Genomic DNA, 21,758 nt, shown 5'->3' with positions numbered 1-21,758 from the left:
AGCTACAGTAGCAGTGAAGATGAAACTAAACATCAAAGGTCTGTCCAGAAGAATCCCTAACACTCAGGGTGAATTCTCTGATAAGGTATTAGCATTTAAACTATGGAAAGAATGCAAGGTTTAACAGTTTTTCCATATAACTTTAAGTGAAATTATATCCAATTAGTTTATCATAATGTTTAAAACTCAAAATACTTGGTGAGAATCTATTTATACTGGTAAGAATTAAAGATGACGGAAAATATTGGATGGAATGATTATACACCCTACACATACAGCTCATAGTTATAGAAGACCTTGTGCTAGAAGCCAGAATGGGGGGCTAAACTACAGATGAAATTGGAGGGTGATTAATATTGCTCAAGAGAATGGAAATTTCTAAAATGTTCCTTGTTGCCTTTTTTAAATGATTAACACTGCTACAACTGTGTCGGCACCACCTTGTGGATAAACTGAAAAATGCAGCTCTGTGTATTCAGAGCCTGAGTTCTGGAGAAATTGCACAATATACAAGATTGTGGTTGTTGTTGTTGATGATGATGATGATGATGATGATGTTGTTGTAAACCCCAAAGTTGCACAAACATCTTCATCCTCTTTATTTAAAGTAGTTCCGGACCTCCCAGGTTTCCCCCTAAACCCAGTAACCAGTCACCAGAGAAACAAAACTTATCCAAGGTCTCACCTTCTCCTCCTGTAGCCATTGCCCCAGACTCTTGGTAGCCAGCCAATGGTTATAGTCATTACTGTAATTCAGCACCAGCAGGCCTGCCACCTAGAAAGACGGACAGACACTTTGAAACAAACATTCACTTCCTGCGACTCAACTTAAAGGTTAAGTTTGTACTTTTTAATGTATTTAGAGCCATTGATAGAGTCTTAAAACTCTGAAGACATGATGTAAGAAAAGGCTATCAACACTTATTTAAGTTTATTTTTTTTTCTTAACAGTCCTTTTGGAAAGCAGGTTTGCCTTCCAGACAAATCCCCAAATGAAGGGACTGTCTCTTCCAGACACAATGTGCCTTTCAACTATTTAGCTTATCAATAATATAGTTTGCAATTAGTTATTTAATGTGCATAATAGATAAGATAACCTTCTTAATATACATGCAAAAAAGACCAAGGAAACAGAAATATGAGACTCACGCTGCTCTGAACAGAACAGTAGACAGGGTGTGAAGTAAGAATGTCAATCTTAAATTGTTTATATGCTCATAATCCAAGATAATATCCAAATATCCTTGACTAGAGAATATGAATATGCTAATTTTCTAATCACCATATAAATTACCTTTTATTAATACTTAAATTAAAAGGCAATAAATAATATGCAGTTGATTATCAAACTTTCATCATTATTGTCTCATTAGCTAGACATGCAACAATATTTTATGTGCTAAAATAAGTTTCCTCCAATGCATTAAAATCTAAAGTACCCTAATAAATACTTAACAAAAAAATAATAAAACTTTAGCTTGTCAAGTTGAAGAGTATCCCCATATACTTAGGAATAAGGTTGAAATGTGGATTTACTACATAGTTTTGGAAGAGAAACTTTGCCTTTCTTATATCCTTAGAAATCGATCAATTAAACATTTCCATATGGAGACTCTTAGCACAACATCACAGGTACTACCTTGATCCCATCAGACTCCATGTATTTGTTAAGTCCAAACTCATCTCGTGCCGTGGTGTCAGGGGCACCACCATTCCCGATAATTGGGTTGGCCATGGTGAGGATCTGCCCCTTGTAGGCAGGGTCAGTAAGTGCTTCTGGGTATCTAGGAAGACGTGGCAGAGCGTATCAGGCATACAAGTGCAAAACCATTATGTATGGTATGAACATTTTCTTAGTCTCTGAACCATTGAATCAAAAGACTATGAGGTTAAGCTCCTAAAATCTGACTTTAGGCTTTAGCAATTCTAAAGAAATTTCCCGAGGATGCCAAATTTTATCCATGATATGCCTAATATGAGCAGAAAAGCTGACTCTGATGCAAGGGTAATTTTCATGTTTTTTATTCTTTCACTTAAAAAATTTTGAATTTCTTTAATAATGTTTTTTGGGATTTTTTTTACTTAGTTTGGTTATGTTTTTGGTTTTTTGTTTTGTTTTGTTTTGAGACAAGGTTTCTCTTTGTAACAGCCCTAGCTGGCTGACCTTGAACTCACTGAGATCCACCTGCCTCTGCCTCCCAAGTACTAGGGTTAAAGGCATGGACTACCACAGTCTGGCAAATATTTTAATTTTTTATACATTGTTGCTAATTTAATATTTGCAGATATTTTAAAGGCTTCCACAGCCTACTAGATATTGAGAAAAAAACTGATACTTACTGTCAAAGACTGAAAGTTTCTCAAACTTATTAACCATCAAAAAGCTGAAGATAATTTTTCAATATGCATTAGGATATTGAAGAATAACCCATTGTGACAGTGATAGCCACATGGGTGCATACAGAGATTAGAACACAGTAAAGAAACAAACTAAGGCATCAATGCACAAGAAAGAATAACTCAAGAATATTGATTTTAAAATAATTTAGAATTGGAATGAAGCTTACAAATTTGATAGCTATTATAAACTTGGAAAAATATCACTCACCTACAGCATTACTGACTCAAAAATTAAGATGCTAAATAACTATTTTAAAGTACTGAAAATGGAATTTGGAAGGAATGCAGAATTTTAAAGTGTGTGTGTGTGTAAAATATTATGTGGGGAGGGGACATTTTCCCATAAATACTAGGAACTAGCAACACTTATTCCATGCACTTGAAGATGCTTTCTTTTTTCCTGCCCCCTTACATTTTGTCTTCCTGCACACTGAGAACAAATCTCGCTTGTGGATTACTACAGCAAGTGTGAGTTTAGGTGCTGATCAGGATGGAATTGACAACCTTGAAACCAATCCAATACAGCTCAGGTAGCAGTCAACATAAATTTCTCAACCCCTTCCATGCTAAGTCCTACCAGAACTAACTATGTCAACAGAACACTTTGTCTTCCTGTTTCACCTTCCCCGGAGAGATGCACAGACTCAAGCTTCCATCAGCTTGTTTCTCAGATGCCTCTCACCTGTCAGCAACTAATAAATTTTTAACCAAGGCTTATATACAATATGAACGCATTTCTTGAAGATGAAAAAAAAACTTAATTATAACCATGTTACTGAAAGAGACAGACAGTAGATGAGATCTACATATCTCAAAAAAACATAAGTTCTGTGGACTAATCCAAGACATGAATATCTCTTCTACACCAAGAAAAAGGCTTTGAATTAATTTTATCTTCCTTGGCTTCTTTCTTTAAGGGACCTGGCCTTTTCCTTAAATACAGGCTCATGGTACTCTCTAGTGAGTTCATAAATGTAGCACGTGCTAGAGAGCTACAGTGTTGAAAGCAAATTAATCCATCAGGTCCTGTTTGACTTTTGTGATGTGACAAGATTTATTACCCGTAATCTATCTCCAAGAAGAAAACTCTAGTGCCCTCCATCATTCTGGTCTCTATTAAACAGTTGTTTGTTGGCAGGTATATTAACACAGCTAGTAATTAGTGTTGTCGAAAAGCTTAAATGATTGCCTGGCGAAGCAAAACTTTGCAAACAGGTTTTATACGCTGTAATTTAATGTTCTCACCACTGGGGCTGATTTTAAAACCACTAATAGTCTTCATTTTACAGAGAGAGGTGAGGATTAGGGAAACTGAACATTAATAATATCATGACAGGCTTGATCTATCAATACACTGAGTATCAGTTAGCCCGGTGCTCCTTTCTCCTTACAAGGCTAATGTGAATTTCCCTCAAGTGTTCATCAAATATCTCATAGAAAGCTAGCTGACTGACTCTCTAAAGGAAACCTTTTCAAATAATAGCGTCCTTTTTTTCCTAAAATACACGTGGTTTAAGTCTCCAGCTGTCGTACTGTGTAATCTAGCCCCCTTGCTTTGTACACAGGGAAACTGACACTCCAAAAGATTAGGTAAGGTTCAACATCCCATTCTCTGCTACTGCATCCCGAGACCAGAAGTGCAGTCTCCTGCTCCCCAGGTTGTCTAGGTAAGATCAGCCACATGAATTATATAAGAGTTCTCATTGTAATTGTCACCCATTCATTAGTAAATCTTAAATACTAAATTGGGTCATAATTGATAACTATTAAAAATACTAGATATGAAACTAAAGAGATGGCTCATGAGTTAGGAGCATTTACTGCTCTGTTGGCAAACCTAAGTTCAGTTTCCAGCATTAATATTAAGCAACTCAAAATTGCCCATATTTCTAACTCCAGGGAGATCCATTCTCTGGTTACCATGTGTTCCTTCACACACACACACACACACACACACACACACACACACACGAATAAATAACAAAAATAAATAAATCTTTAAAGAAATATTAGATATGTGGGCCTTGTCACTACTGGCCTGTCTTAGTTTATCTTATTAATTCATCTTTTTGATTCAAAGGCAAAATTATACAAAATACTCAAGTGTTCTTATTAATTGTGCAGGAGTGGGTTTAACTTCACTGAGATGATGCTTTGTCTTTCCCATGCTTCAAGTTTCACTGCCATCAGATCAATACTTCCCCATTTGGGAGTCTCAACTGATGTCTTCACAACATACATTTCTAGGATTAGTTTTCTTCTGTTTTGTTTAAGGGGCCATGATGCTTCTATGTTCTATTTCTTTTCCAGGAGCAGCAAGTATGTGTCTATACCTGTCTTCCAGGCTGGCTACATAGGAAATACACAAAGCCCTATGGCACTACAGTATGCAATTCAAAGGTGCAGTGATTTCAACATGTTATCATGAGTTACATCACCCAGGCCTTCTTCTACATAGAGGGAAAAGCATTTGGACAGAATACTCACCCTCCTAAGCCAGTATTAAAAACCACTTCACCAGCAACTGAGGATGGATGGCCAAAGGAGTAACCTTTCATCTTCGTTCCATCTTCCAGGACAATGTGTGCTGTCTGTGCCTAAAGAAGTAGTTGCATGAATCTCAGGAGCAAAATCAAAACACCAGACACACAGAGAAAAATAAAATTCTGAAGATAAAGTATCCAGGCATAAATAAGCATACGGCAGATTTACTGAAATCGTCCTACCCAAGCATTGGGCTGTTCTGTGCCTCTTGAAACCTTTCTCCAAATAGATGGTTTCTGTTGCTAGCAGGTGTTTTGCTTGGAAGAGGAACTGAAGCATGTCGATGCATTGCCTAGTCTAAGGCTACTTTGTAGAGTTGTTGGCAAAGTAGAAATGCTTCGTGTTAGCTGGAAAGCTACCAGTAGTGACTTTTTCTCCTTAACATTCTCTAGCTTTGCTCAAGTATACCTTTAAGGGAAGTCTGAGAGCTTACAAAGGCATCATGAATTATACCATACAGCTCATGTACACGCAGATGTTTAGAGCTAGAAGGAATCCTTGAGATTACCTATTAAATTATGCTCCACAGCGTTCTGGTATTTGGTGAAAGTGTCCCCGGGGCTGCCCTCTCCACTCCGTGTCATGGTTGTGGAGAAGTTGAAGCTGTATCACTCCATTAATACTGATACAACAGCAAACCCTGTGGAACACTCTGAAAGCATATTGCATTTTGCCTTTTATTAGAGTTAATTATATCCATGTCTGGTTCTTGCTTTTGGCTATGGGCATCCTGAATTTGATTATTTTGCTGTCTTAATCTTTGAACTAGCTTCTATAAAATTCTTGGCTAAAAAAAGGAACAATTAGAGAAACTTATCTAAGAAGCAAGCAAACAACACCCAGTCCTCATAAATACTATAATCCTATTGTTGAAACAATTTAGATCTCAATTTCCTTACAGGGCAAGGGAGAGGAAAAAATGTGTTAGACCACAGTCCCAGGAGACACTATAGTCCATTGTAATACGTGACATAAAAAAAATAAAACTCCATAGCAACTGAGGAAATTGAAATGACAAATTGGGATTTGATTGCATTAGATAGAATCTCTTTTAGGATTGATGTTAGTCTTGGGGTTATGCTTTTAAGGTTCTGTATCTTTTAGTAGTTTCATCCTGATAGTCATAAAGTAACATATCTGAAATTGGCCTCAAATAATTATGTCAGAGAAATAGATACAATTATACATGAAGATAGTCTGGCCATGCACTGAACTTGTTGGAGAATGACTATCCTTTCTGTGAGGTTAACTGAGGTCATTGGAGGGAGAGATGCACCAATTCTCTACTTTCTGTCCCTTTCCCGGGTTAGGACTGCAATCGTAGGGTCTAATCCCTGCATATCTTGCTTTCCCACTTCTCTCTCTGTCTCTTGCTGCCTCTCGTCTCTCTCTCTGTCTCTGTCTCTCTCTGTCTCTGTCTCTCTCTCTCTTTCTCTCTCTCTCTCTCTTTCTCTCTTTCTCTCTCTCTCACACACACATTTACAAACCATTAGGTATTAAATGATTGATGCTAAGATCTTTGTCTATTTCTCTAGCTTGGTAGCACACATTCAGTTTCTCAAGTGTTAAAATGCAGAAGCCTGATATTTTTCAATAATAATGTCTGCAGAAATATGATCCTTCCTTTAAATCCTAAGTGCTCAAATCTCTTGCCATTAGAATGATTGTTCTTGCATGTAAAATGGAGTTTTGATTGCCTTTCATTCAACACTGTGCTTCTAAATTTCAATTATGTATGAATATATATACATTATACTTCTATGCAGAACTATTTTAGTGTTTCCTATTAAAATCACATTCTTTTTAATAGGTAATTTATTTATTCTATTTTAAGTTAAAAATACAACCTGTGAATTTCAAGTTTGTTTTCCTGAGAAAGATGGAATATGTTCTGTACTGTTCATTGGGAAAGGTTTGTGTGTGGAAATGTGAGAGAGAGAGAGAGTGGTGAGGGCCACAAGCTCAGCAGTCCATTTGTTTGGTTTCACTTTATCTCTCTAGATCCCATGTTGTTCCTTTGCAAGACTACAGCTCCCAGCGTTCCACTGGACTCCAGCGCACGCGAGCGCGGGACACATTTCCCAGAAGCCTTTGCATTCCCTGTTAAAAAGCAAAGGCCGCCACGAGTTAGCCCTCTTCTCTCTTCTTCCCCGTCTCCCCCTTGTGTCCACACACCTTTTTACCTGCCTGTTGCCCCTCCCCCATTAAAGTGCACCCACGTGGGACCGCTGTCTTCCTCGTGTAACGTCTTTACCTTCTAACCTGCAGCCAGCCAGAAATTAAGAACAACATCCCACATTAAGAAAAGTTTGGGAATTGCCCATCACAAGAAAACCACAATGACTGACATAAACTGATACCAGTGGTGATGAGATTTCTCTGTCAGGAATTAGCTTAGTACATATCCAAATTTCAATCTGTACCTGGAAAAATCAGTTCTGCCTGTTACTCCTGTAAAACCTTGTCATTATTCCATAATTTGTTTCGATTATTCAGTTACATTTGTGCAATTATAATTCAAGACAGTGGCCAATTATTTTAGGGATTAGGAGTGATAATGCTCAGGGTATTTCCAAAGATCGGTATAAGATACTCCACAGAGATGGGTCTCAGCAGGGGTGTTTATTGAAAAAACTCCCCAGGTAACTCTGACATGTTTCCCTAGATGAAATCCTTTGGTCCGAGTAATGAAAATTCACTGTCAAAAAAACATTTTCTACTCGAAATATTATTTTCTGTTGTTGAGGAACTGGTGTGTAACTGACATGCCTTCACAAAATAGAAGAAAGAAAGTGTGTTCTTAAATAATATGTAACTTTAAATAATGTACTTAGGAAGGCTTGGCTGTGAAGTGCAAATTCAACTACTTATACTACAGTTTATTGGCCTTATTTTGAGCTTGTCTGCCTGAAATGTCACCTAGGCTTATGTCTTCTTCTTCCTTCATTTGACCTACCCTCAATTAAGACTTTCAGGTTGTCTGATCGGCACATTAGATGGCACTTAACCATTTTAAAGGAAGGTGAAAATTCACAGAAACTAAATCCTACTCTGTCTACAGTTCTAGTTGGTATTTTTTTTCTCATCTCTTCATGGAACTGCTTCCCTGCTCTGCGCTCCTTTTCTGAGATACATCCGGAGAGACATTTACTGCTGTCTGAAACAGTCCCTGAGAATGTGTTCAATATGTCTTTTGCTCCCTTAATTATATTTCTTGTTCTTTTTGGCAGTTTTTATAGACCTTCCAATTCTCCTTCCCACTACACATTATATTGTTACAAGGCTTCTGTTTATTGCTGTAGTACACTTTATATTCCTTTAACTATACTAGCCTCCAATGACTAAAATGATGAGTGCCAATTGACTTATCTATGAATTGATGGAGAACTCTGAGCAAGGAGCTATTATTTAGAGTCCTCTCTCCTAGATAACAGTCCCCAAATGTTGTTTCCTTCCAGAGACTTCATGAGAATTCATCTTTTACCAAAAATTTCATATTTTTGGAGGCTCTGTCCTGTCAAACAGAAGTGCATAGCCTAGGAATTAGATTTCTTTTTATTAAATTATTGTTTAAATGCACACTACCAGAGCATGTTAATCCCTTGAAAGCTGAAAATGTGAGGGAAAAAAATCTTAATTGAGGGACGTGTGTATGCTTGCAGAATGTCATGAAAGACTAAGAAAAATCAAGAAACTTTTAATGATATGATCCCTTTATGCTTAATAAAATGTGTATGCCAATGATACTATTAAGGCAATCAAGTCACGAACATCATTGAGCCTCTGCCACAGGTTAAGTACTTGAACTCTGGAGCTTCATAGTGAGTGTCCCTAGACTCTCCATATATTGAAAGAGCTAGGTACTTTCCTGATTTGCAAAACAGGAAAGAAAAACAAAACAAAACAAAAAACAACAAAAAAAAACCTTGAGAAACAGGCATGAAAGTGTTCCTGAAATCTTAGAAAACAAAAATACATAAAATACTATCCTTTTCTGGGGGGAGGGATTTTTTTTAATAAAAGAAGTCATGTTTTCCTCCCCATGCTTGAGAAGATAACAAATAGAGCTTCAATGAAGAAATGATTAGCGAATTTTGCATTTCAAGTCTCAAATTTGAAAAGCCCTTCAAGACTTTGCTCCAATGTCACCTTTCTTTGGCTCTCCCTTGATCTCTGTTCTTAAAATTACAACCTGCCTCTCACTACTCCCTTGTCCTTGGCCAGCACTTTGGCCATGATTTTCCTTGCTTTCCAAATGCTCACACAGTGCTGTTTGCAGTCTTGTTCTATCTGAGGAAGTAAACACAATTTGACCAAAGTGTGATATCTGTTTTATATGTCCCCAGCTCATCTATTTTATTACTGGAAACATTATAAGTTTATTTTTTCATATACTTCATTTTCACTTTCAACATTTTATACCTTGATACATTTGTCTAATTTTTGGCTGAATTGTTCTTTCAAAGGTAAATGCCTGATGCTCTAAAGAGCATAAATGGTTATTTCTGCTAATGATTCAAACTAGGAGATAAAAAACGTCTTAGAGTTGTCATTTCCTCCTTCATCATCTCTTGATAGCATCTCAGAAGGAACTACTCTCAAGCCACATCTGGTCCTATAGGCTCAATAATAGTTACTTAAATAGTACACCAATTAACATTAGCACTAGGCACCTAATTCCTAAAAATTAATAATAGTGAGAGCCACAAGGAACTAGTCCTCACCCATTTTCTTCTATGCTTAACTCTATATTGCATAAAACTGTGCTACTACCCAAGAGAAGACTCTTTCCAATTTCTATTATGTCCTCATTGCTCAATTTACCTGTGACGTCTCCCTGCTTCTACCTACCCTAGGCAGTACAGTTAAGGCTTTCTCAAATATGTATTGGTGGACACCAGTCTTCAATTGATCAGTTAGCATGTGAGTTCCTTTTTCTGTTTTATTTTCTAAGTGTGTTACACTTAAGAAATCCCTTAGCTCTTTCTCTTTCCATCCTTCATGAGTCAATGCTTGATTGTTTCCTGTTTACATCGCGGTTGTCCTTCCTAGTGTACAGGCTATGCCACCACTGATTGCCTTGTGTTCGCTGCATTCTCTCTGCATGTGTCTGTGTGGAAATGGTGCGTAGGTGTATGTGAATATGTGTATGTGTGCATGTACACATGTGTGTTGTATGTATGTCTGTGTCTTTGTGTTATAGTTGTTTAAGGTAAGCTTACTACTTCCTACTGACCTTTAGAACAGAAAACCTCAAGCCTAACCCAACATTGTAAGCCTACAGAAATATTTAACTGTGGGTCACATAAAATTGCAGTCGGACTTTGGGAATACATAGACTTTGGAGTATCATGTGGTTTTTGGGTTTTTTTTTTTTTTGGTTTTTCAAGACAGGGTTTCTCTGTGGTTTTGGAGCCTGTCCTGGAACTAGCTCTGTAGACCAGGCTGGTCTCGAACTCACAGAGATCTGCCTGCCTCTGCCTGCCTCTGCCTCCCAAGTGCTGGGATTAAAGGCGTGCGCCACCACCGCCCGGCTGTATCATGATATGAAATTAAAATTCACACGATATTGTGAAGTCATTTTGATGCCTACTGAATTCTGGTTATTTTTATCAATCTTCATCTTTCCTTGAGTGAGGACACATGTTCTACATAGGCTGATAATAAAGGATAAAGGGAAAGGAAAGCATCAATTGAGGCTGAAGATAACTCTCGGCTGCCAGTCACTCCAGCTTTACACACCATCTAGGCGTAGTATAGGTAAAGCTGTCAGTAAATTCTAGAAGCTTCTCAATCTTTGTTTCACATTTTCCCATGACTCGATTCTACTGGTAATATTAATAACTAGCTATGCTATGTAGAAATATAATATTCTATCATTAGCCAAAAGAAATAAAATTGGATGAACTATACATAATCAAAGTTGTTTTATCTACTTTTTATATAAAATGATGCCAAGTATCTTTGTTTTAATTCACCTTATGAATTTAATTTAAAAGGTCATACACTTGAAATATTGTTTCTACAGAAAATTTCTAAGTAGCAAATAGTTCACTTTTCTCCTTCCATTTAAAATTGAAGCTGCAGGAGCTTTATCTTTGTGGTTGTCAAGGTTTATGCAGAATGCTTGATACATCCTTGTCACTGGTAAATATTTGTATAAGTGATTTTTAAACTACTGAAGGGAGCATATACTTGAAATTTTCTCTAGTGTGATTCATGTAGTGAGGTTCCTCTTAACACTTGTAAATGGAAAAACTACCATTTCTAAAATGTGTCTTCTAAGGGTAATAATAGATCTATCACTGTACACTTTCTGCTGCTTTAATGAGAAGCTAGTATAACCCAAATCTGCTGAACGTAGTTGTCTATGTTAACTGAAGTCCATGTGCAGTTGGACAAACAAATTGAAAATTTAGATTTAAAAATGAAGTAGCTCCTGTTCATGCAAAGGCATCCAATTTCAAGTAGAGTCATGAAGTCCTGTCAGAACATTAGCCTATGAGAGTACTTTATGTCTCTCAGAGCTCCGCCCTGACCGTTCCTGAGACAGATTCTCCGCATTGCAATGGTTAATAAGAATGTGCAAGAGAGTGTCTCTATAGCTACTCATGGATTTGCTCATCTAATCCTCACAGAAAAACAATGAGGTTGCTAACAGTAAAATCTCCATTTTACACTTGAGTTGACAGAGCCTTAGGGAAATGAAGATCATCACACTGGTAATTGGAGGAGCAGTGATTTTTTTTTCTTTAGTCCAGCCAGCCTTACTTATTACTCCTTTCTCCTTTCCGCTTTACAGTTTTTTAAGAATAGTTTATAAGTAATTGTATCATGAAGTCTAATCTGTAAGAAATGTTGGTTCAGAATTCCTGTGGATGAGGCAGCAGGAGACTGGGGCCAACTAAGACTTGCATCTTTGAATCTGTAAATGCTGGGAGTGAAGTGGGCAGTTGTTGACGGCATCCTATAATCTCAGACGTTTCTGTGGAGTTTAAGAACTGTGTGCACTTACTCCTGACCCGGAATTTTCAAGCTCTGAAGACAGCTATGCCCACAAATACTAACTTAGGTCAGATTCTTTTGTTTTCCCCTCAGCTCTTCTTCCGGTAAGGACTTTCTGCTGTGCTGTGAGAAGCAAGGCCAGGGGACTGCCTCCTATTGTCAGAAACTCATAAACTTCCTGTTGGATTTTATATCTGGGGACTGAGCCACGCTGGGGACCAAGGAGCAGACTCAATGAGAGATATTGACAGATCCCAGCTTGCTGTTGACTTGACTATGATTTTGTCACGTTGTCTTCCAGTGTGTCTCTGACAATACTACTTCCAGAAACTTCAATTCACTGAAGCAAGTCCAAGTCAGGGCCTCTCCTGTATTCCACCCAATGCCTTTCCAAGAGATCCTAGCTCACAGGAGGCATTTCCACCAAAACACCCATCCAAGCTAATATTGCTCTGAAATTGGTCTATATTTAAGGGTGGACACACAGCTGAACACAATCACCATGCAGTGGATGCGGTGATGCACACATGGAATCATGGATTCTCAAAAGCAGGTGCAGAAGGAAGATGAGTTCAAGATCAGTCTTGACTATATAGTGAGACCTCAGCTCTTAAGACAAAAGTAGAACAAAAGAAAAGATTGTAGAAAACATGCAGGCATGTTGTTTGTATCACTAAACACAAGTCCAGCATGCAACTCCTTAAAGTTTATATGCACATGCACAGAGTTAATTTTCATGATTGAACTTGAACCAATGTTCAAACTATTTCTGTAATAAATAATATTATCTCTCCCCTTTCAAGATCACATTTGCTCTCTTCCATGCCAGTAATTATATTTGGAAAATATGTAAAGAATCTAGAATAAAAGAGATCAAGGATTTGGTCAACATGGTTCTCAAGGAAGATTCATTCAAGCTAACTTGACCTCTTAGTCTAAACATTGTAGACACTATGGATCTAGAAGCCAATGAGGTTAAGAATAAGTTCTCAAAAAGTACATTCAGGGATCTGGGGCCATGGCTCCGCAGGCAAATGCCTGTTGTACAAGGGTTAAGGCTGGGGTTCAGCTCCTCAGAATCCTGTAAATGGCCAGCACGGTAGCAGGCCTCTGAAACTCCCGCAGAGGCCTGTGCATACAGGTACATCTCAGAGGCTCACTGGCCAGGCAGTCTAGTAGCCGCAGGCGGTCTAGTAGCCGCAGGCGGTCTAGTAGCCACAGGCAACAGAGGGTGACACTGGTTGTGGATCTCTGACCCCCACACGCCTGTACGCAGGTGGATGTACACAGAAGTAATCCTGCGTTCTGTTGTGGCTGGATAGGAATTCCAAGGTGAAAGAAGAAACGCAAACCCCTCTATGGCCTACCAATACTAAACGCTAGTTTTAACTACATGTTTTTGTACAACTGTGTGTGAAGTTACAAACGTTTTTCTATACATCTAATACTTCACTCCATTTACACAAATTTAAGTACTATCTTCATTTTAATCCCCTGCTTTATGTAATATTCATCTCTATGAAACTGTGGTATATAACTATCCACACAATGTCCATTCATATGTTACCTTTAGTTTGAACATTCTAAACTAAGTCTAATTGTGTGTCTTCTATTATGAACCTTGGAATTCTTTCACCAGTTAGGAGTAATTTTTAAGGAAATACAATTTTGTGCAAGAGATTTGTCTATGGCTGGTAATTCCAATACATTTTCCACATTTTTTTTGGTTTGCCCGTACAGATTTTAGTGTTGTTATTCTACCGTGTCACAAAATATTTTAATTCCATTAATGAAATTTTCTAAAGTATGATTATGCAAATATTATCACATTACTCCTAAACCACTCTTCGTTTTAGGGCTCTAATTTGTGATCAAAATTAAAGTTCGTTTTGAAACTACATTTACAGGCTTCTTTTCATTTTTGCATGAAGTGACTGATTAGCTTTATAAGGCTAGAAAACAAATGGCCAGAATTCTTTAAAGCTCTCAGTTTGAGATCACATTTAAAAGAGTCGATAATTCAAAGGCTTTTCTGTGACCAGAGCAATGTGACAGTTACTAACAAGAGCCACACAGCTAAGTTTCGCTTCTGAACGCTGTTCCAAGTATCCCTGAGGTTAGTCCTAGGAAGTATATTCAAAACGGAAACAGAATTTATGATTAGCCTATAAGGTTTCAAACCAACCCCATGTTTGTTACTGCTGGCTGCGTCTTTGCTTTCCTTGTAGGGTTGTTGATGTTTTAAATCTCTTATTTAAGGACACAGGAAACAAGTAGAATGAGTCTTTTGCTGTATTTGAAAATGGCCTTGTACTTTTGCATTTGGAAGCACACTGGAGGAAGTACAAACTGGAACAGTTTGCAAACTGAAAAGCAGCGCATACTGTTACAGCCACACAGAATGGTTTTATTGAAGGGGAAGGGAAATATCAGCTCTAAAGAGCACTTTCCTGAAACACCTTATTTGTATAATTTCTGACACCCATATAGAACAGAAATCCTTGTTGACTCCTTGATCTAAACCTAATCTGAAAGTCCAACAAAATAAAAGGAAGGAAAAAGCAACCTTATATGACATTGGGTTAAAATTCAGATAGTTGGGTACTGTAGCATAAATAATAAAATCCCAGCAATGAAACTGATTCAGCAGATTCTAGAGACGGCTTCAATGGCTACAGCCCCAGGATAAGAGCAAGCAGGTAAAAAAAAAAAAAGTCAGGTTCAGAGTATCTATTGGTGGGGAGGAAAGGGAAGGAGAAAATTGTGCAATTATACTATAATCTAAAAAGAAGAAACAATAAAAAATCTATCTATTTGATGATCGGGGTCTCTTAAAGTTCTAACCACATTTTCTGATAAACTTCTCAGATTGTGAACAACAACAGTCTTGCTAATTTGAGTACTTACACATCTGTGAAATGGGAGGAGTGATGAAGCTCCTGCCTCTAGGTATTCATATTTGCAAAGAAAATGCTTTGTGTGTAGAGCTTTAAACTACCTGAGCAATGCTGTGCACAAAAGATTTGGATGGAAAGCATTATAGAAATAATAATCGCCTTAAGCCAGGAGGAGAAATAAAAATGATTTGCTCTGGGTATCTGACTGTATTGCCGTTGAGTCATTTATCTAAGTAGGCAATTTGCATATCAGAGAAAGTAGAGGCCCTGTGTGTTTATTTCCATTTTCACCATAGCCTCAAGCTATATAATATATTTTATTTGTGGCTAACCTGATGTTTCATAGCTATTAGTTCACTTCAGTACCCAGCCTCCTAAAACATATATCTGAACTAAACCTTGGAAAGCCATATTTTTATGAGAATTATTATGTAAATATTACAGTAAAAACTAAAGATCATGAAGTTTTCTTTGGGGTAAGTGAAATCTTATCTTTTCATTTGTGGAGCTATGCTATCATAATATAATTATTTAAATCCATAATTATAGCACAATTTGCTATCTTTAAAATATTTGATGTTCTTTGCATTTATGAATGCTTAACATTTCAGGATGTCTGAACATTGTAACTGTAGCAAATAGTTAAGCCTTACAGCGTCAAAGTCCTCTGGTTTTAGTTAAACATCAGCTAATGCAGAAGATAAAATCACAAGGTTAATTTTGAACAGCCCCATGTTCTGGGCATGGAGGAACAAAAGAGCCAGATTCATAAATAATTTTTGTTTTAATTATATTTCACATAAATAAAGCATAGTATTTATAAAGATCCCATTACAATTCTTCATAAGTTATGTTTTTAACAATCTTTAAGTAACTATATGCTATCGGACAAATGGTTATAAATTTGGGAATATCTAAAATAGTTTCAGCTAATTTTTACTTTATACTTATAAATTAATATGGTCTCATTTTTAATTTTATAACTTAGATAAAACATAGTAAAATTCTGTAGCTATACATTAACACTATTGATTCATTAATGGTAATTTCACCACCCAACACTTCCTTAAGAAATTTAAGAGCTTCCCAAATGGCATTTAATAAGCTGAAAAGAATAAAGAAAAGGGAGTGGCCTCAAAAATATGATCATGCTTTGAGCTTGTCTGTACACATGAAGAAAAGCAAGTGCAGGCTAGAGATTTCCAGCTTATAAAGTCACAGCAAGTTCGACCCTGACCCATGAAGCCTTTTCTGAGGCCCCATCATTGTAAAGACATTAGGAAATACTAGTGACATCACAACGGCTCAGTCTCCTCCTAAAGTGAGAAAGAGAACTCCAACTTTGTGTCACCTCCAAGGGAACACTGGCAGGAGGACTGCAGCTTGCAATCTCAACAGGTCAGAAATACAAAGAAGGTTTAATAGAGGCGTGAGGGCATAGAAATGATTCCATTTCCACAGCAGGTAAAACGCCTCATCTCACCTATAAACCATTAAGAAGCCTTCTCAAGCAGAGCAAAGGAGGAGTTGAAGAGAAGCTAAGGAAACACGTAGATCAAGACCAGGCTAGACCTTTCGATTCTTCTTAATCAGAATTCACAGCTCCTGATCCAGTCCAGAACTATAGTAGGCCAATGAAGTTCCTAGGGTTCAGCAGTAGGGGAAGCACTCTGTGACCCTAACAAAGAGTCCCTGCTCCCAGAAATTCTGCCCCTGGAATCTTACTCACTACCCTCTCCTGTAACTTTCCCAATGCTTATATGCAAAGATGCTCAATTGGTCAAAGCACTGTCAATGGTAAGCAAAAGAATGTGTGCTTCAAGGAGACAAAATGTGGATAACAGAGACAGGAAAGTAAAAGAGAGGCCACCTCCCGACTACAGAAAACATGTGCATCAAAAACAATAAAGTTACCTCTCCTCTGAACTCATTGGACAATGCCTACTTGGGACTTAAACATAATTTTTATTGAAAATTTTGCCTTAAATGATGATTGCCTCATAGCAAACCTTGAATATGTATGATAAGCTTACCCCTCTCCCCAAATATTGTACAAAAAGTCTCCAATATACAAATAAATTTTATTTTCTATGGATGATTCTTCCGAAAACTACATAATAGCTAAATGATTCTGGTTGTAAGACTTTTTGTAGTAATCAGTTACTACTCAAATGACAAAGACTCCTCCTGATAGAGCTAAATGGGGACTTCTCTGTTGGAATCAGAATATAGTCTTACAAAATGAAATCCTTCAAAGGACTCTGTCACATCCAGATTGCTGGAGAGGGTACTCAGATATTAGATGCCTGACTTTGATGAACACAGGTTCTGTTTCTAAATGTGGGTAGATTTATGTTGGAAGTGGTTCTTATTAGACATTTTTCCTATTCACAAGGAACTTGGCCTATTCAATTGAATATCTTTGATTTCCAAATCAATTTATAAGTACAATGAAAACAATTCAGTCTTGGTGTCTTTGAGAATTAAACCTTTACATTTATTGACAGAGACTATACATTCATTACTACCTGATTTTTGCCTATTCCTCTTTCTTTATTTTTGTATGCTATATATTACTCTGTATTCTATATATTCTTCTATATTGTATATTCAATATAATTGCTGATCTGTCCAATAATGGAGGGCTGGATAAAGTGGTGGACAAAACTGGACATTTTTATACATTTTGCCTTTTAATATTGCATTATTAATAATAAAATAGTCAATTTTTGGTCCTCAAATCATATTTGTTATTAGAAATATCTTCTTAGAGATTAGTTTAATATTTAAGCAAAAGAAAAATCATGGCAATAAATGTGTAAGGGTTCTTATTAAGTATCATGTCATTGAAATAATTTGATGACATGAGGACACAATCTGAAACCTGTACTAAATCCTTCTACTAACGTGGATGGAACATAATTTTTAAGTATCCATCTTACATTTTAAAGTGTCTTACAGGCTTCAGTATTGTATGGTGATCACTCATTCCATTTCTCACTTCCTATGATAAAATCTAAGTCTAGAGAACAAGTGAATTACCAAGGTCAAAGTAATAAGAAATGTATAACCAAGGCTAGAATCCATATTTTATTTTATTTCCCAGCCTCAGTATCTTCCTCAATACTGTTACAACTGACTGAATATAATAATGCACACTGGGCATTTTCAATGCTAATAGAAAAAAGATTATAGTCTCTAAAACTTTCATATGTTATGGTTGTTGATCATTTATACCCTTGATACCAACTTTTTTTTAAAACAAGGAACACCTTGAAGTCTCTCCTTCCCTATGAGGGAGATGCAGTTGGGGCCAGTGGCAACACACACTCTGTATATATTAACCACATACAAATACGCAATGAAGGGTCACAGAAAAACACAAGTGTGTCACCGCTATAACTCCCTCCCTTTTTCAGCACAGGGCGAAAATAAATGACCTCCACTGACAATGGAAAAGCCACCCGGCTTATAGGGCAATCCTTTCTGATGTGCGTGTCTTTCACAATCCATTTACTGTCTGGACCTAGCTGTCCTGTCACTAACCTTTTGAAACTGCTCCCATGTCCTTCACTGACGATTATGGAAATTTATTCTAATGATTTTAACTATCTTTACAACATTGTACCCATCTCAAAAGAATAAATTGGTTATGTATTTCCTAGACAACTGAGTTTTTAAAGAGAAGGTAAAATATATAGCGAGGACTATTTCAAAGTAAGTGAACAACGCAGGTCCCCCTTGAACTTGTTGGGATTTTAATTCACTAGTGTGAAGCTTAAAGACTTCCGTTTTTCATGCCTGGCATTCCTCCAAAATTCTGGCTAGTAATGACTACATGTGAGTAATGGCTTGTACACCTTGAAATGATGGCTTATTCCTCTTGCAAATTTGTCATTCTTAGCTGTGAACTATGGAAGACCCTTGAAACAGATCTGCCACCGTGAGCTGGATCGGCTTTCCCAGGGGGTCTGTCCACATAATTAGCTCATGTTGTGGTGTGGTTATTGCTGTACAGAGTGGTTGCTGCGTCTGGGGAACTGACTTTTATAATCACACTGCTGCTCCTAGCGTTTTACCTGGCCACTCCATTGCTCTATGTCTTGCGTCTAACAGAACACGCTCATCCTTACCTACCTACTTCTGTGAGAAGAAGATATGTTCCAAGTGACCTGCTATCACAAAGCACTTTGTGATAGCTGTAGGTGGTAGTGTTGTCATTAGAGTCTCTTCTCTTCATTGTGACATGTGACTGTCTTTAAGGCATTGAAAAGACTTAATGAAACCCAATCATCACTCTCAGTCCTTATCTAGCTACTGTGTCTTTGCTGGAGGTTTAAAATATCCATTCTCCTTCATAGCTCCAATTTTATAATCAAAATGAATCAAAAATCGTAGTTTCTTAGGCTTTGTTAGAGTCTTCTCAGGGTAGCAGACTCAAACTAACATACCATTGATATGAATATAGGTCTCTTTTTCCATCTCTCTTCCCGTTCCTTCCCTCTCTCCCCCTTCCTCCATCCCTTCTTCTCTCCCACCCCTCTTCTTATCTTTCTATGTCTGCCCAACTCCTATCTCTGGAAACTATAAGAACCAATGGAAATTGCTTGTCCCAGCAGATACCAGAACCCAAAGCCTCTGGGATCCTGACCCAAGCAACGTAAGCAGGAAAATGTAAGGAGCACCAGGAGAGTTTTTACATCACCCTACCGTGCATCCAAAGTACAAGCAGAATGCCCTATGATACTCTGACCTATTTTAACACAACAGTTCAAGAGGAATTTTTTCTACTTTTTTTTACAGCTCTTCACACTAAAAAGGCATGATATTGAAGCTACTGTGATCTGTTAAACCTTGTATTCTGAAAAAAAAAAAAAAAAAAACTCTTCATTGACTAAGCTTCCACGGTGTAATTCAGACTTCTCCAGTAAGAAATATCTTCACAGCATGATAGGAAAGGGTTGAAGTTCCTGTAGGGATTTCATAACCAGAGGTGGACGGGAGGAGGGAAGCTATTTACTGTCCTACTCTGGACTTGCCCCCCCAGCTGTAGATATACCTGCGCAGACCGGCTGTCAGCTGCTGCTTGTCTCAAAAATATGATTCTGCAAAAATGAAGATCATAAATATTTCCTCTGATAAGAAAGTCAAAAGAACATGGAAATGCTATATTTCTCTCTGTGGAGTGACTTCCAAAATGAAAGATTCATAGATATTTTCTTTCTACATGTTTAAAATTTTATACTTCAGACCTTTCCAATGGTCCATTATATAACCAAGGCTTCGCATACTGTGTGTGGAGGTGAAGCTTATGTGCATAGAAGTGACCATATCTTTTGATTCACAATAAAATCAAAGCAGAAATTAAACTAATTTATTAAGTGTTTTTTATATAGCACACTTATGCTTTATATGCTCATAGGAACCGGAGTCATTCTATATTTGGTAAAGATCACTCCAATTTCATTTAGATAAAAATAATGCTAAATAGATTCTATGTTAAAGCAGTTACTAATAAACAACACTTTGGAGCTGTATTCGAAGCTGTATTTGCTCTGTCAGCACGCCTGCTTGTCTGTGCCCGGGGCAGGGGTATCAGAAACAAGAAACAGGGCTTTTACCTTCACAGAAAGGAGCCTGATGCCAGGTCTGGAGAAGTCCCATTGTCGCTTCGCAGTCACACTGGCGAAAGCAGAGCCTCTCTTCAGGGTCCTCACCACTTTGCAAGCTGCCAAAATCCTCGTCATTTTGAAGAAATTTTGTGACTAAAATTAAATCACAAATATTTCCTGAGATGTTTGTTATCCAATTTGTTTTAAATTATAGTGAAAGAAAGGCGTGTGGAGACCATGCAGTTGAGGCTGGAGGCTGACGGTGATCTTTGACTTTCCATTCCTTCTGCCATTAAATGTCCTATCCCCGGCTCCTCCTCCTCTCAGCCCCTCCCCACATGCTGATGTCCAGAGATGTTCTAATGGACGTGTCACACAAATTGCAACACAGCAAATGCAACCTTCTCCCCTGAAAATAATGCTGGTGTTGTAGCAAGGCAGCCAGCCATCAGAGGAGTTGCTTATGCAGCTGAATAAGGTGACCCCAGAGCATGGTAAACAGACTTAGGGGTGCCCCTACCCAAAGGGCAGCAAAAGATCAAGCACTTTTCTGTGTTGCAAATGGCATAGGATTTGCCTCAGAAGGTGTTTGGATCTCAAAGAAACCCAACTCTGAACATATTCTGCTTGTGAAAAGATTATGAAAACCACATACAGTAAAGAGAACATCAAAATTTCCTTTTCCCCACAAATACACAAGAAAGCCATTTGAATTATTTGAGAAGAGGAGCACTGATGAAGTAGTATATTAGATTCTTATTGTGACATTTTTCCGCCGTCCAGATTTTAAAACTATGAACAATAATTATCAGAACACAACTGGATCAAAATAATCTACTATATACCTCGAAACCTCTCAAGCTTGTAAAATGTAAATAGAACACTGGGAAATAATGTAATATAAACATTAATCTTAATTATTTAGAAATTAAAATGTTGCCTAAAATAATCCAAAATGGGTATTCATGTTTCGACCTAAATAAAGCTACTCAAACCTTTAGCCAAAGGTAAGAACAGGTAGTCAAAAGGGTCACAATAGCTAGGTACGTCACTTAAGCCAAGGGGATCTATAAAGAGCAGAAAGCCCAACAGCATTATCCTCAGATAGACCTGAAGACAAAGAAATGAAGGCACTGGATATTTGTTCATTATTATTTCCACAATAAAAGTGATGACAAAAAGATATGGCAATTTTACTGACATAGTTGCAATGCTGGAATGAGAAACGTAAAGTCAGGAATGAAAGGAAGGAAGGAAGGAAGGAAGGAAGGAAGGAAGGAAGGAAGGAAGGAAGGAAGGA

General features: G+C 37.5%; 1 protein-coding gene across 1 annotated transcript in view; it reads right to left on the bottom strand.

The window, feature by feature from the left end:
• Cps1 (carbamoyl-phosphate synthase 1) overlaps positions 1–20,713 on the bottom strand; it is a 109,494-nt gene extending 88,781 nt beyond the window's left edge. The window contains exons 1-4 of the mRNA XM_075951710.1: positions 20,468–20,713; positions 4,888–4,997; positions 1,640–1,784; positions 686–775 (exon numbers count right to left, since the gene is read on the bottom strand). Coding sequence (XP_075807825.1) covers positions 686–775; positions 1,640–1,784; positions 4,888–4,997; positions 20,468–20,593 — 471 coding nt within the window. The 5' untranslated portion in view covers positions 20,594–20,713. The remainder of the gene's footprint in view (positions 1–685; positions 776–1,639; positions 1,785–4,887; positions 4,998–20,467) is intronic.
• Positions 20,714–21,758: the final 1,045 nt, after the last annotated feature.

Source organism: Microtus pennsylvanicus, chromosome 17 (genome assembly GCF_037038515.1).
Source record: "Microtus pennsylvanicus isolate mMicPen1 chromosome 17, mMicPen1.hap1, whole genome shotgun sequence".
Taxonomy (NCBI): Eukaryota; Metazoa; Chordata; class Mammalia; order Rodentia; family Cricetidae; genus Microtus; species Microtus pennsylvanicus.
Note: the sequence above shows the minus strand (reverse complement) of the source record. Positions and strands in the feature narration are given on the sequence as shown.